A 13,912-nucleotide genomic window follows, 5' to 3' on the forward strand; every position below is an offset into this window, starting at 1 on the left:
GGAGCACCTGGGACAGTGGGAGGTGTCCCTGCCATGGCAGGGGTGGCACTGGGTGGGATTTAAGGTCCTTCCAACTCAACACAGTCTGTGACGATGATGATGGTGATGGTGAAGGACATCTAGAGAGCAGAGTGTGACCCTCCAGCAGGAAGAAGAAGCTGCTGCAGTCCGTGGCTCTCCAGGCTCCTTCCCCTGTGCCTGCAGATTTCTTCCAGGACTCTTTCCCCGGAGCTGCAAGCAGGTACTGCCAGCTGGGCATTGCTCCCTGGAGTGGTGCCAGGCCAAAGCAAACCACTTTCCACATCTCATAAATCAGGAGATGGAAAATCCCCTTTGGGGCACTGGGTTCAGCTGCTCCTGCAGCACAGAGCTGCTCCTGCCAGGACATTTTCCATGGATTTTTCCCACCCACTTGGAATGAGTCAAGCACAGGGGCTCCAGCACTGCAGGGATCCTCCTTGGCTGCACAGCTCCAGGGGAGGGCATTTTCCTCTCTCTCACACTGAGACTTTCCTTTCCAGATGTCAGCTCTTTCCCCCCATCTGGACCCCCTGGGTTATTCCCCCTTTCCCTGACGTTTCCCACCCTGAGTTAATTCCGTGCCTGGCACCAGTGCCTGAGCCCTGCTGGTCTCACCCACATCCCCCTGCAGGAAGCAGAGGGGAGGGTGGGCCTGGAAAAGTGGCCTCAGGGACACCCTGGGCCAACCCCCTCTTGGAAGGGTCTCCATCCCCTGAGAGCTCTGGTGGCACTGTGCCCCTGCCTTGGCTCCCTGGGCAGGAGCAGAGTCCCCTGGCACTGAGCCCTGTCCCCACTCCAGAGCCCGGAGGGCCAAGGAGAGCAATCCATGGGAGCTGGCCATGACCTGGGAGCAGCTCCCAGGGCAATGCCAGATGCTGCACACAAAGGACATTCCTGGTGTGAAAATCCCCCAGCATTAATCCCAGACAGTGCCCTTTTTATTATCCCAGCCCAGTGAATTCTGTGTGTGCTGTGAGGATGAAACCCCTGGATTAGTGTTTCACACCATCACAGCTGTTTGGGGTTTGTTCTTCCTTCAGCAGGGCTCTCTCAGCCACCTGTAACCACCAACATCAAATTTTCATGATGGAAATAAGGGCCTGCTTTAAATAACTAAAAATGCAGCTCTGGGGGGTTGTCTGCGAAAGGAACTTTCCCCAGTTTCATTATCCTACTCTTGTTTTGGTATTGAAAATGCACAGTACAAAGAAAGACAGTCATGCTTTTATTCTGATTAATACATTTTAATGATCTGTGGCATCAGTTTCTATTTCCATGCACTTTTAACACTGCTTAGGAACTAAGATGCTTTTTCCTGCAGTCCAATTTCTTCTTTTGTAGAAAAACTCCATCTGCAAGGCACAGTCGGGATCCCAGATCCTACACACACCTCAGAGCAAGGTCTAGTGATCTTCCCAGCTTTGGTTTGTGATATCCCAGTGGGAATGAAGTGATATCCATGGCAAGCTGTGCGTGGCCCCTGCTGATCCCAATTTCTGCTGGAGGAGCAGCAGGACCAGACAGGGGCTGGACTCTCCATCAAATCATCTGTGGAGAACATTACACTTTGGGCAACTTCAGGTGGGAAAAGGATGAGCCACGCTGAGGCACTGACTGAGATTCCAGGGCTCCTCCTGTGCTGTCCCTTTGTCCCCTGGGAGCAGGGATGGATCCCCTGTCCCCCCTCCTGGCAGGGTCACTCAGGAGGGGTTTGGTGACACCAGGGATGTGCCTGGGGCTCACACAGAGCACCAGCCCGGCCCACCGAGCCCCATTCCCCGGCACAGGGGTTTGATCCTTTCTGGAAAGGGTCAGGGCTGAGTGGTTTGGTGACACCAGGGATGTGCCTGGGGCTCACACAGAGCACCAGCCCGGCCCACCGAGCCCCATTCCCCGGCACAGGGGTTTGATCCTTTCTGGAAAGGGTCAGGGCTGCAGGAGCTCTCTCCAGAGCAGGCACCTCCCCAGCTCTGCCAGGGCAGTGTGAGCCTTTCCAGCAGGGAAGGACAGGACAGCCCCGTGCCATGGGGTGTTTGCTCCAAGGGAAGGGCTGGAACGCTGCCCACAGGGACAGGTTTGTTCCTGGAGCTTTGTTTGGCTTTGCCTCGTGCCACGAGTCCTGCAGGGCAAGGTCCCTGACACCACCCCTACAGGAACTTCCTGCAGCAAGTTTGATTTCCTAAAATTTCAGGGCTGTAATGAGGTGTCCGCGTCCTCCGTGGCACTTTGTGCTCTGCCTGTCGTCCCACCATGGAAAACACTTGGTAAACTTTCCTTGACATGGTGAGATTCATTAAATTGTTTGCAAAGCTGGCAAAATAGGGTCCCTGACATTTCCATATTTTGTTTATTGCTTAGCAGCAGGAGCTCTGGGTTCTGGGAGGAAGGGAGAGAAGGGAAATATTTGTTCTGGACTTGGTTTGGCTCCAGGACCTGGCCAGTCCCTTGTGCCAGAGCCATGATCCTGTTCCTGCTCCCATTATTTTATTTTATCTGTTTTTATTTTATGTGCTGTTCCTCCCTGGCCACGCTCCCCCTTTGCTGCAGCTGCTGCCCCAGGACACAAACAGGAGATAAGAGCCCAGGTGTGAGATGATGGAATCATGGAATCACAGACTGGTTGGGGTTGGAAGGGACCTCAGAGCTCCTCCAGTTCCTGTCTCAGGCTGCTCCCAGCCCCATCCCTCCTGGATCCTGTGATGCTGGGCCACTATTCCCTGCCCAGGGCCAGGACATTGGAATGGGATGAACTTTAAGGTCCTTTCCAGCCCAAACCTTCTGGGATCCAGGGATTTTCTGATTTCAATCCCACTCATTGAAGATGTGCTGCTCTTTGTGCTCCTCTTGGAGAGACTCTTTTCACTTTTCCCATCTTGAAATGCGCCCAGCACTTAATTACACCATGAATAAATTATCGGACGGATAAAAGTTACTGCACCCAAAATAAACAAATATTTAACTGGATTTTAAATTGTAGGATGAGTTCGGGAGCGTTCCTTTGGATGCTGGAATGGTTTCCGGGCGGAGCTGTCAGAGCTGGCTCGGCCGGTGCCTCATCCCGGCGGGGCCGCGGCCCCGGGGCTCGCTCGGCGGGGCCGCCCTTGCCTTGGGAGGCTCCAGGGAGGCGGCGCTGCCGCCGCCGTGCCGGCCGGAGCCGGGGCCGCGGGCAGCCCGGGCCGTGCCCAGGCTCCCCGAGAGGCGCAGGTCGCCGGCGGGCAGCGAGCGCGGCGAGCCCGGCAGGGCCCCGCTGAGCCGCCGTAGCTCCAGCACCTGCTCCCGGGCCCGGCCCAGCGCCGCCGTCAGCTCGAAGCGCTCCTCGCACTCCCGGCGCACCGTGTCCTGCAGCACCGAGTTCTGCAACGAGAAACACGGCAATGGGCCAGACAGCACACTGAACTGTGCCGGGACACTGTTCCTGCAGCACCGAGTTCTGCAACGAGAAACACGGGAATGGGCCATCCATCGCACCCAGAGCACCGTCCCTGCAGCAGGGAATTCTGCAATGAGAAACACCGGGAATGGGCCAGACAGCACACCCAGAGCACTGTCCCTGCAGCAGGGAATTCTGCACAGAAGCACCGGGAATGGGCCATCCATCACACCCAGTCACTCCTGAGACAGGGACCTGCCCTGCACTGTCCTGCTGTTCCCAGGGAAGTGCTCAGATGGCGTTCCTGCTCTCCTGCCCAGCTGGGAGAACTGGGAATGCTGCTCTGGGGAAGGGAAGGGAAGGCAGTAATGGACAGAGGTTAATGCTGCTTTTCCCTGTAACCCTCTGCAGTGGGAGAGCACAGCCTGCATGGAAGCATGGAGCCAGATGTGGAACCAGATGTAGAATCAGATACGGAACTAGGAATGGAACCAGATATGGAAGCAGGAGTGGAACCAGGAATGGAACCAGGTATAGAACCAGGTGTTGAACCAGGAATGAGCCCATGGAATCACTCATGGTAACTCCATGCAGTCCCCCTGCTGTCCCAGCACTGCCAAGGCCCCATCCCTGGGCACAGATCGGTCACAACCTCACTGGAATTCCACTCACACCTTTCCCAACCTATCCAAGGAATGGATCAGTACCAACCCCAGCACCAATTCACTTGGAAGAGTTTTATTTTTGCTGTTGACCAATTCTTTTTCCTGCCACTGAATTGCTTTGGACATTCCAGCCTAATCTTATCTGCAGTCCCTGACTCCACATTTCCCATGGAGCAGCTCTCTCCTCCCTTCCCATCATATTCCAAGCATTCAGCAAATGTTTGTGGTCAGAATATCCATCAGTTGGATTTCTCTTTGCATTTAATTCATTTTTATGCATTCCTGAGTTAGGGAACGTGGCTGCACTGGTGGGAGCTGGGGCACCAGTTCAAGGAATGAGAAATATCCGTGTCTTCTACTCTAAAAACTGGGAATTCTTCATTGTTTACTCATGTTTGGGCACTGGGACGTGAGGCTACAGACTAAAAAAGGTCCTGCAGGATCTGAAAAATAATTTTTAGTAATATTTTTTTCTATGAAGCACTAATTTAAGCATTTGCCGAATTAAAAGTTCACACCTTTTGTGATGTACCCTATTCAGGAAATGATGATGGATTTGTCTGAGAAATCTTTGCATTTCAATGGATTTTCTGGTCACAGACCTTTGAATGGTTTTAGAAATCACATGTCTCCAAGGAAAAATAACCAGGCATTTCCTGGGTCCTGTTCCTACCTCCTCTTGAACTTGACTCAAGCTGTGAATCAGCTGTGTCTTCTCCTGGGTTAATTTTTCCAGTTCATCTGACTTGTGCTTAATTTCTTTCTTCAGTTTATCCAGGAATGATTCATTGTTGCTCTTTTCCATGGTTAGCTGGAACTCAAGCTCACTGATGAGCCTTTTTAGGCTCTGGATTTCTTTTTCCTTGTCTCCATCCTTCTCTGCCACTTTCATTTGGGCATCTTGGAGCTTCTTCTCCAGAATTTCCATCTCCATCCTCAAGCTCTTGGTGGCACTGGATATTAAACCTGGGATCTGGGTGAGATCAGACAGGAATTAATCTCCACTCAGAACCTCTAAATATGGAGAAGTAATAGCAGACAAATGGTGACTTGAGGAAAAAACCAACAAATTCAAACTTGCAGATCCTCAGAGAGGAAAAAAAAAGCTCTGAATTTACATAATTCCCTCAGAGGACACCAGAGAGCTGTAAATTAATCACCACTCACTGAGAACACAGAGATTAATTAGTGTGTTCAAGATCAAATAGAGTCATTGAGGTTAAAAAAGGGGAAATTTAACTTCAAGTTAAATTTATTGCAAGTCGGTGTTTCCTCAGGGTTTAAAAACCATGGTTAAATATTTGCCAGGTGAACAAAGCCAAACTCATTTTCAGCTCTAAATCACCATGTCCCAGATTTTAAATAATAATAAAACCTCATCACACTCCTTTCATTTTTCCAGATTTCTCAGGTTTTCTCAGGAATTGTATCAAACCTTTTGGAAACTCAGGTTCCAGCTACAATTTCTGAATTTCTGTATAAAACTTGAGGGGGATCTGGAGCTCCCAGCCCCCTGTGGTGCCAGCCCCAGTCCAGCCCAGCAGGTTTTACTGGCCCTGGAGCTGCAGGTTCCCTTGGGAAGGGGAAAAATATGGGTGGGATTGTGGCACCTCATCATAGCCTGAAACAGCCCCAAGCTTTCAAAAGTGATGATGTCAGATTAAATATAATCAGCAACTCTGGGGACACAGATGGAGTTTTGGTGCTGAAAATACGAGATGAGAAAGAACTTCCACACCAATGAACTTGAACTGGAATAGTTCTTTTCAGCTTGTTCCATTAAAAATAAATTAAATATACTAAGACTGTGAAAAAGTACTGTATCATCCAGAGAAGATGACACACAGAGGAGGTTTTATTCCTTCACATTCCCATTTTTTTACAGTTTTCTGTGATCTTCTGCCACAAGTTTTCTCTGGAGCACTGCTCACCTTCTGCTGGAGCTCCTCGTGCTCTCTCTGGTACTTTGTGATCAGCTCCTGCTGTTTTTGCCTCTCCAGCTCCAGCTCCACTCTGGCCTCTTCCCTGACTTTCAGAATTGCTTCTTTGTGCCGAGCCTCCCCTTTGGCCAGGTCCATCTCCAGCTGGGGGACAAGAGGGGTCAGTGCCACTGTCACACTGCCATGGGATAATGGATAATGGGATAATGGGATTGCTATTGGGATGGGATGGACCTTAAATCCCACCCAGTGCCACCCCTGCCATGGCAGGGACACCTCCCACTGTCCCAGGTGCTCCAGCCCCAGTGTCCAGCCTGGCCTTGGGCACTGCCAGGGGTGCAGGGGCAGCCCCAGCTGCTCTGGGAATCCCATCCCAGCCAGGAATTCCCAATTCCCAATGTCCCACCCATCCCAATGGGAGCCATTCCCTGGGTGCTGTCCCTCCATCCCTGTCCCCAGCCCCTCTCCTGGAGCCCCTGCAGGCCCTGCCAGGTCACAAGGAGCTCATCCCAGACCCTTCTCCACTCGGAATATTGGGTGAAATTTCTCCACTTGGAATACTGGGTGAAATTTCCCAGTCCTTACAGCATCTCCAATAATTCACATTATAAATTCAGCCATCATTTCCCCAGAAATGATGGATCCCAGACCCTTCTCCAGTTGGAATACTGGGTGAAATTTCTCCAGAAAATTCTGGATTCTGGAGGAAACCCTGAAGGCTCCATTTGGGAGAACTCTTTTCCTTTCCCAGGCTGCACCTATTCCCTTTGTGCAGCTGATTCTGATGGATTTCATTGCAGCAGGCTGAGAGCACAACAGGCACATTAAATGCACAACACAAACCTCATTATTTCAATGATTAAAAGCACAAAAGCCCACAATGAGCTTAATTACAATTATCTAATTCCACACATTATTATGAGCAAAGTCTAATAAATCTCCCCAATGTCTTTAGGGGGAAAAGAGAAACTGGAAATATTTTCATTATTTTTTAAAGCAAAATATTCCCAATTCAGGGTGTGGAAGAAGTGCAAATCCCCCACTGTTATGGCTTAAAATTTTTGTATTTGTAGGATGCTCAAAGTAGACTCTTTTAATAATAACAACAATATCAACAACAATATCAATAATAATTATAATACGATATTATAAATTACAATTAGTTTATAATTACAATATATAAAATTAAATTGTGTTAATATATCAATTATAATTTTATTATTATATAATAAAGTTTGTTACAAATATAATTATTCTGTAATTAAGATTAGATGTTCTATAATTATGTAATAGTAGTAATTAATATACTAATAGTAGTTATTTAATATAATAATTATTATATAATTATGTACTATTATTTTCATTTTTACATAATAATATACATTGTTGGTTATATTAATATTGTTATATTAATATTATTGTATTTATATTATATTGTATTATATTATAATTATTTATTATTAATATTAATGTTTCTATGTTCTTAGATGGGAGTTGGGATTCTGAACATAAATCCTAATGTTTATTAACTCCACCTATTATTACAGATCCTGATCATTTGTTGGAGGCTCCTTGACTCCACAGACTAAACAATCAAAGGCAATATAAAAACCTGAGCTCATTCACACAAAACATTTCCCATTCAATATTTGAAATTAATAAAGCTGAGATCCAGAACAGAAATAAAGTGGAGGTTGATGTTCCAAGAGAGCAAACTGGCCACTAATTGATTTAAACTCACTCACACGCCCCTCATTAATTAATATTTTGTAATATAATGGATGTGGCACTGGGGGCTCTGGGGACACGGTGGTGTTTGGGCACTCAGGAAATTCAGCAGCCCTGGGATTCCATAAATATCGTGTGTTCCAATGGAGTTATTTCTTAAATACTCCCTGAAAGAGACTTTTTTTTGTTCCACTGAAACCATTTCAGGTTTATATGTGTTTTAAACAGAATATTTGACTTTCTGGTGCTCTGCAGTGGCACAAACCAAAGGCAATGTTGTCACTTTGTCACTTTGTTGATTTTTTTGGGGCCTTGCTGTGGCTGCATTGTAATGGCTGTGACACCAAAGCTGAAATTGCTCCCTCTCCCTCCCACCAATCTTTATTTTGTTCTCATGTCAGGCTGAAAACCTCTGATTATGGAGCCAGCCTGATCCCCTTCCCAAATTATATCCTGTGACAGGGAAGGGAAGGGGTTTCCAGAGAAATGTAACTGATCCTAATTGCTACCAGTTCTCAAGTTTTCCTGGGACTAAATAAAGCTTTCAGACACTGAAACAAAAAATACAGTAATTTCAGTCACCAATTATGTGAGACTTAAATCAGACAAGTCACAATTATTGTTCAACTCTGCTTTTAAATTTTCCCTCACTGATATATGCACTTATTTTAGTTTCTTATTCTTTTTAATATATATTTTTATTCTTTTTAATACATAAATATATTTTTATTTCTTATTCTTTTTAATGGATTAATATCTTTTTATTTCTAATTCAGTTCAGGGTTTTTTGGTGCTCGTGGAGAAAGCTGCAGATGAAAACACAGGTGACATGGTGACAGCTGGTCATGGGAAGCAGCTCCCCAAATCCCTCTGGAAGAGGCTGCCAGGAGAACTCCTTGGATAAAGGATGTTATGGGCAAGCTGTGGCTGCCCCTGGATCCTGGCAGTGCCCAGGCCAGGCTGGTTTGGGGCACCTGGGACAGTGGAGGTGCCCCTGCCATGGCTGGGGTGGCACTGGGTGGGATTTAAGGTCCCTCCAGCCCAAACCAGGCTGGGATCCTGGCATTCCATGAACTTGAGCCAACATTAAATGTGCTTTTGGAAACAGGGGGCTCCCCAAACAAACCCTTCCCTGGGAATTCAGGGGTTTGAGACCCCAGAGGCCAAAGGCAAACACAATTTGTGTGTTCCTGACAGATTTTTTGGCTGATTCACTTCCAAACCGGGCTGTGTGTGATTCCATGACCCCCCCACACGTGGCACTGGGGGGAGATCATTCCCTGCTTTCCTGTGCCCTTGTGGAACTGAACCCCCAGAGTCACCTTGTCCCTCCAGGAGTCCTCACTCTGCACCTTCTGCCTCAGTGTCTCCTGCAGCTGCTCCGTCCTGCTCTTCAGCAGCTCCCTGAAAACACAAATTCCAGGTAAGCCTGGGCTCTGCCCACACTGCTGGGATCCCCTGGCCTTGCCATGAAGTCCTGCTCGTCCCTGCCCCAGGAATCACCACCTGGAACCTCCACCATGCACTCTCTTGCCTCCTGGATTTAATGGTTTAAAGAAAATACAGTGCTAGATCTTCCACTTCAAATGGCATTTCAATGGTTCTTTGATATTTTCAAGACAAATTTCAAATATTAAATAATTAAAATATTAATTAATATATTAAATATTAATATAAATAAATAATAATATAATATATTATATAAATAATAATATATATAATGTAATAATAAAATCTAAATAATTAATAAAAATTAAAATATTAATTAATATATTAAATATTAAAATATTCCATCCAGAGTTGTATTTCATGAGCTTGGAATATTAGGCTCATTAATTTAAAAACGGCAATGGGTTTGGAATGGCCAGCACTGAGTGCTTTCTGTCGTTCAAGGCACTGTTTGTTATGTGGGGGTTGTAGGGCAGGACTCTGCAGAGGTTAAATTCCTGCCATTGATGTTGTTAACAACTTGTCCACCCCAAAAATGCCTCAGAATTCCCTCAGCCAGGCTCTTGGACAGGATCTGGTGCTCGGGGAGGTGTGAGAGCAGCTTCCCCCCAGTTCAGCCTGTGCACAAAGCTGCCACTGTCCCTGGGATTGCTTTGGGATGTGCAGAATAAAGCACTGGGCTTCTGTTTTCCCTGGGGTGGGATCGAGCTGAGTGCCTTTGCTTTGGACTCAGCCACCTGAATCCAGGTTTATTCAATTACCTGCAGCAGAATCTCCATCTCCAGTTTCACTCTGCCAGCCACAGGCTTGATTTCAGCATTTAGAAGTGCCAGGAGGCACCAAGTGCTCTGCATTTCAGGGGTTGGAATATTCCCTGCACCTTGAGCACAAAGAGCAGCTGCAAAAATGGGGGTTTGGGGCCCAGATTAAACTCCAGCTGAAGCCCTGCAGTGTAAGCAGAACTCTCCTATTTTTAATAGCATATTTTCTTCTCTCCACTTCATCCAAGTTTTGTCTCTCCCATAATAATCAAAAGAAACAATCCAATGACCTCCAAAATGTCCAGAATTTCCAGGACACCTGAGCCCAGCTCAGCTCCCTTTACCTTTCCTGTTTCAGCATCAGCACCTCCTGCTCTGTTTGGCCCAGCAGAGCTTTCAGGGTTTCCAGCTCACTCTCTGATCTCCCAGTTCTTCTTTTCAGATCTTCTTCTCTCCTCTCTTTCTCAGCCACCTCCTCCTGCAAATGTTTGCAGACTTGTTGGCAAACAAGAAGGGATTCCTCCTTTTCCTTCAGCTCTTTTGTAAGTCTACAGATGAAATACAGAAATAGCAGCATTGTAGTTACTATATTCTTATTTACAGACAGAAATGATAATGCCTGGAAAATAAAATATTGGTCAAAACTTCATGTGTTCTTTATGAAGTTAAATCTACTGACTTGACCAATTTTTTTTTAATTTTATTGAATAAAAACTGCATTAAAATAATAAAATGTTCGCTGTCATTGCTCAAAAATATGAAATACCATTTCAGCATTTACCTGGACTCAGCAATTCCATTCTCATATTTGATCTTCTTCAGTTCGTTTTGACAGACATCAAGTTCTGTTGACTTCACCCTAAAAAAACATTAGGAAAAAAGGATATTATCCAAAGAAATCAGCTTTACTCCTGCAGCAGCCTGGATATCACTTCTGGGTGTGTTTTCCTGCTTGCATTTTCCATTTCAGATAAAAGGCATGAACAGAAAGTTCTGTCAGCTCCAGCAATGGTTGTTAATAATTGGAAGTTACATTCCTGAATCACAAATGTTGCAAACAAGAAGTGAGATCTTGCAACACTGATGACAATTTTGAGTAATAAATGAATAAAATGGAACAAACCCCAATTTTGTAGGTAAAAGGGCTGGAAACTTTGCAGATTTCATGTCATTATGTCACCATTGCACCAATTAATAACCATGGTTAAGGTTCATATTTACATTTAAACAGCTATAGAATATGTTGTTTTATTAAACTGTGCCCATATTACGCTGAAATGTTAATTTACACTTGGAAAGCCCTCCGTGTTTATTTAACTGTGCTCATGACATCTTTGTTTCCCACTCAATCCTTACATTATCACGGCACTACTTTGTTGCTAAGCATCCCAAATATTTGCAGCTGGGTCGTGGTCAGACCCCTGAGTGAGGGAACTGAAACAGGAGGTGCAGAGCAGAGCAGCTCAAAGCCCGGGCTCAGGTTCAGGGAATCAGGGGCACAGAGGGCAGCTGGGTGCCCACGGGCCTGGCAGTGCCAGCTCTGACTCCTGAGCCCCACAAGCACAACCTGGGCCTTTTCAGCAGCCCCTGGATCCCTCTGGATTCTCCTGGAGGTGATGTCCCCCAGCTGCTCCAGTGCCCATGGAGGTTTCCAACACTCAATGTGGAATTTATAATGTTTTGTGGTGTTGGGGTGTCAGGCTCCTGCTGTGGGAGTGCTCTGCAAATGGGAGAAAATCCTGCAATGGTCTGGGTAGGAAAGGACCCCAAAGCCCACCTTGTTCCACCCACACTTTCCACAGACCAGGTGGTTCCAAGCCCATCCAGCCTGGCCTGGGCACTGCCAGGGATCCAGGAACAGCCACAAATTCCCTGGAAAACCTGTGCCAGGCCTGCCCACCCTGCCAGGGAACAATTCCTAATTCCCCATATCCCACCCAGCCCTGCCCTCTGGCAGTGCTCTATCACCATATATTCCTTCCTTCCTACATAAACATGTGTATACACACATTTTTATCCTGAAGTTAGGTGGATTTCCCAAAAAGCCTCGTACACCTGTGTGTGAGGTGAGGCACTGCCTCAGGCTCCTTATCCCTCCTCTGCAGCTCCTGCAGCAATCCCTGCTCCCACAGCTCAGGCAGGTGCTTAGAAATAACCATAGGAAGATGAAATAGTTCCTCTGCTGGTCAAAACCTTCTCAGAGCTTTCTGACAAGCAGCACTTGCTGGAAGAAAAAAGTGGCTGATGTGTTTTGTGTGCAGTGGGAAGCAATGAGGGAATGGGAATCTTACAGCAACAGCTTCTTGTAGTGCTCCATCTCTGCTGTCACCTTCTGCAGCTGCAGACCAGCTGTCTCCACCTGATTTGTTAAATCTGAAAGCAAAAACACGAGGTTGTGTCTCTGTTAATGTTAAATTAATCCACTTGAGGGGTTTGTTCACAGGTGGGACCTGCAGCTCCTCACTCCCACCTCAGGCAGAGCAGGGCACACGGGCAGGGTGACTTTACAGCAAAAAGCTGGGGTTTGTTTGTGTGTTTGGGGCTTTTTATCCCACCAGAAAACACCAACTTCAACGACACTGAAACATGAAATGCTTTAAATCAGATTGTTTGCTTTAAATCACATTGTTTGTACATAAAGCTGAGAGCAAACAGATGCAGGAAGGTGTCCCAAAACTCACCTGGAATTCACTTACTCTGAAACCCTGGCAGTAATTAAATGGTGTTGTACTTGTCTTACCCTCTGTGTGTTATCCTTCAGAACACATCACCTCAGCTCCAATCAGCCACTGCCTTTTTCCCAGTGCAATCTCTGTTTCTTTAGTTAAATTATCTCATCTGGTTTTGTGTGCCTTATATCATCCTTTCCTATGCTTTTAAACCCTGAGAGCAGCCATAACTTGCAGATGTGAAGCCTTTAAACTGAAGCAGCGGCACATGGCTTAATCAGATTTTCATCTCCATGAACATGTCACAGAATGATGGAATGCCTTGGCTTGGGAGGGACCTCAAAGCTGCCCCAGCCCCAGCCCCAGCTCCCTTGCACTGCCCCAGGCTGCTCCCAGCCCATCCTGGAGCACTCAGGGATGGGGCAGCCACAGCCACCTGGGCGTCTCTAAATATCCTCATGAACAAAAGCTGCCTTTCCAGGAAACCTAGGAATGATTTGAAATTAAAGTTTCTACCAAAAACACATGGGAAAAAATCCACTGATAAATAATTGCAACAGGTCTGGAAGTGAAAGAAAAAACAAGATTATTCCTCAGAAAGCGGCAGCAAACAAAGTGAGGTGACCTTGTCTCTGAAGGGAACAGCTCCCAAGACAGTCCTTCAAAGCTCCCTGATGGATCTTCTCAGAAGCCAAATCTGTCATTCCTGTTCTTAAATCTATCATTTCACCCCAATTCCCTGAATTTCTGCAACTTTTCCCACGTGTGTCTGTCAGTCACTTCACAGAATCACAGAATCACAGAAATTCTAGGTTGGAAGAGACCTTTAAGATCATCAAGTCCAACCCATGTTCTAAAACCTCAACTAGATCATGGCACCAAGTGCCACATCCAGTCTTTTTTTAAACTCTTCGAGGAATGGTGACTCTACCACCTCCCTGGGTAGATGATTCCAGTATTTGACCACTCTTTCTGTAAAATACTTCCTCCTTAATTCTAGCCTGTATCTCCCTTGGCGCAGCTTGAGACTGTGTCCTTCCAGCAATGATGATGGATGATCCCAGTGTGGGATTTCCTGCCAGCCACACCTTATCCTGATAAATCCTACAAGTGGAAGAGTCCCCTCTTTTCAGTGAAGGGAAAGGAAAATTGTTCACAAGACTACAACAAAAAAAAAAATCAGGGAGAGAATTATACAGGGTAAAACACACAGGACCTGTCAGATCCATTCCCAAACTATCAGCATTTTTAAAGAGCTTTTTGAAGAGAAAAGTAAAATTTCTTGGACTTGTCTGAACCCTTGGAAAAA

The 13,912-nt window shown here is 46.3% G+C and overlaps 1 protein-coding gene across 3 annotated transcripts in view; it reads right to left on the minus strand.

Annotated features, from left to right (window-relative positions):
* Nucleotides 1–1,226: 1,226 nt before the first annotated feature.
* Nucleotides 1,227–13,912, minus strand: part of LEKR1 (leucine, glutamate and lysine rich 1) — a 32,802-nt gene continuing 20,116 nt past the window's right edge. Inside the window, exons 6-12 of one of the 3 annotated variants that reach the window (XM_074547544.1) lie at nt 12,226–12,307; nt 10,716–10,793; nt 10,279–10,482; nt 9,047–9,128; nt 5,988–6,140; nt 4,730–5,029; nt 1,227–3,451 (exon numbers count right to left, since the gene is read on the minus strand). In XM_074547544.1, coding sequence (XP_074403645.1) covers nt 2,951–3,451; nt 4,730–5,029; nt 5,988–6,140; nt 9,047–9,128; nt 10,279–10,482; nt 10,716–10,793; nt 12,226–12,307 — 1,400 coding nt within the window. In that variant the 3' untranslated portion in view covers nt 1,227–2,950. Of the gene's footprint in view, nt 3,452–4,729; nt 5,030–5,987; nt 6,175–9,046; nt 9,129–10,278; nt 10,483–10,715; nt 10,794–12,225; nt 12,308–13,912 lie in introns of those variants that run through there. The other 2 variants (XM_074547545.1, XM_074547546.1) reach the window with 2 other exon arrangements.

Source organism: Zonotrichia albicollis, chromosome 9 (genome assembly GCF_047830755.1).
Source record: "Zonotrichia albicollis isolate bZonAlb1 chromosome 9, bZonAlb1.hap1, whole genome shotgun sequence".
Lineage (NCBI taxonomy): Eukaryota > Metazoa > Chordata > Aves > Passeriformes > Passerellidae > Zonotrichia > Zonotrichia albicollis.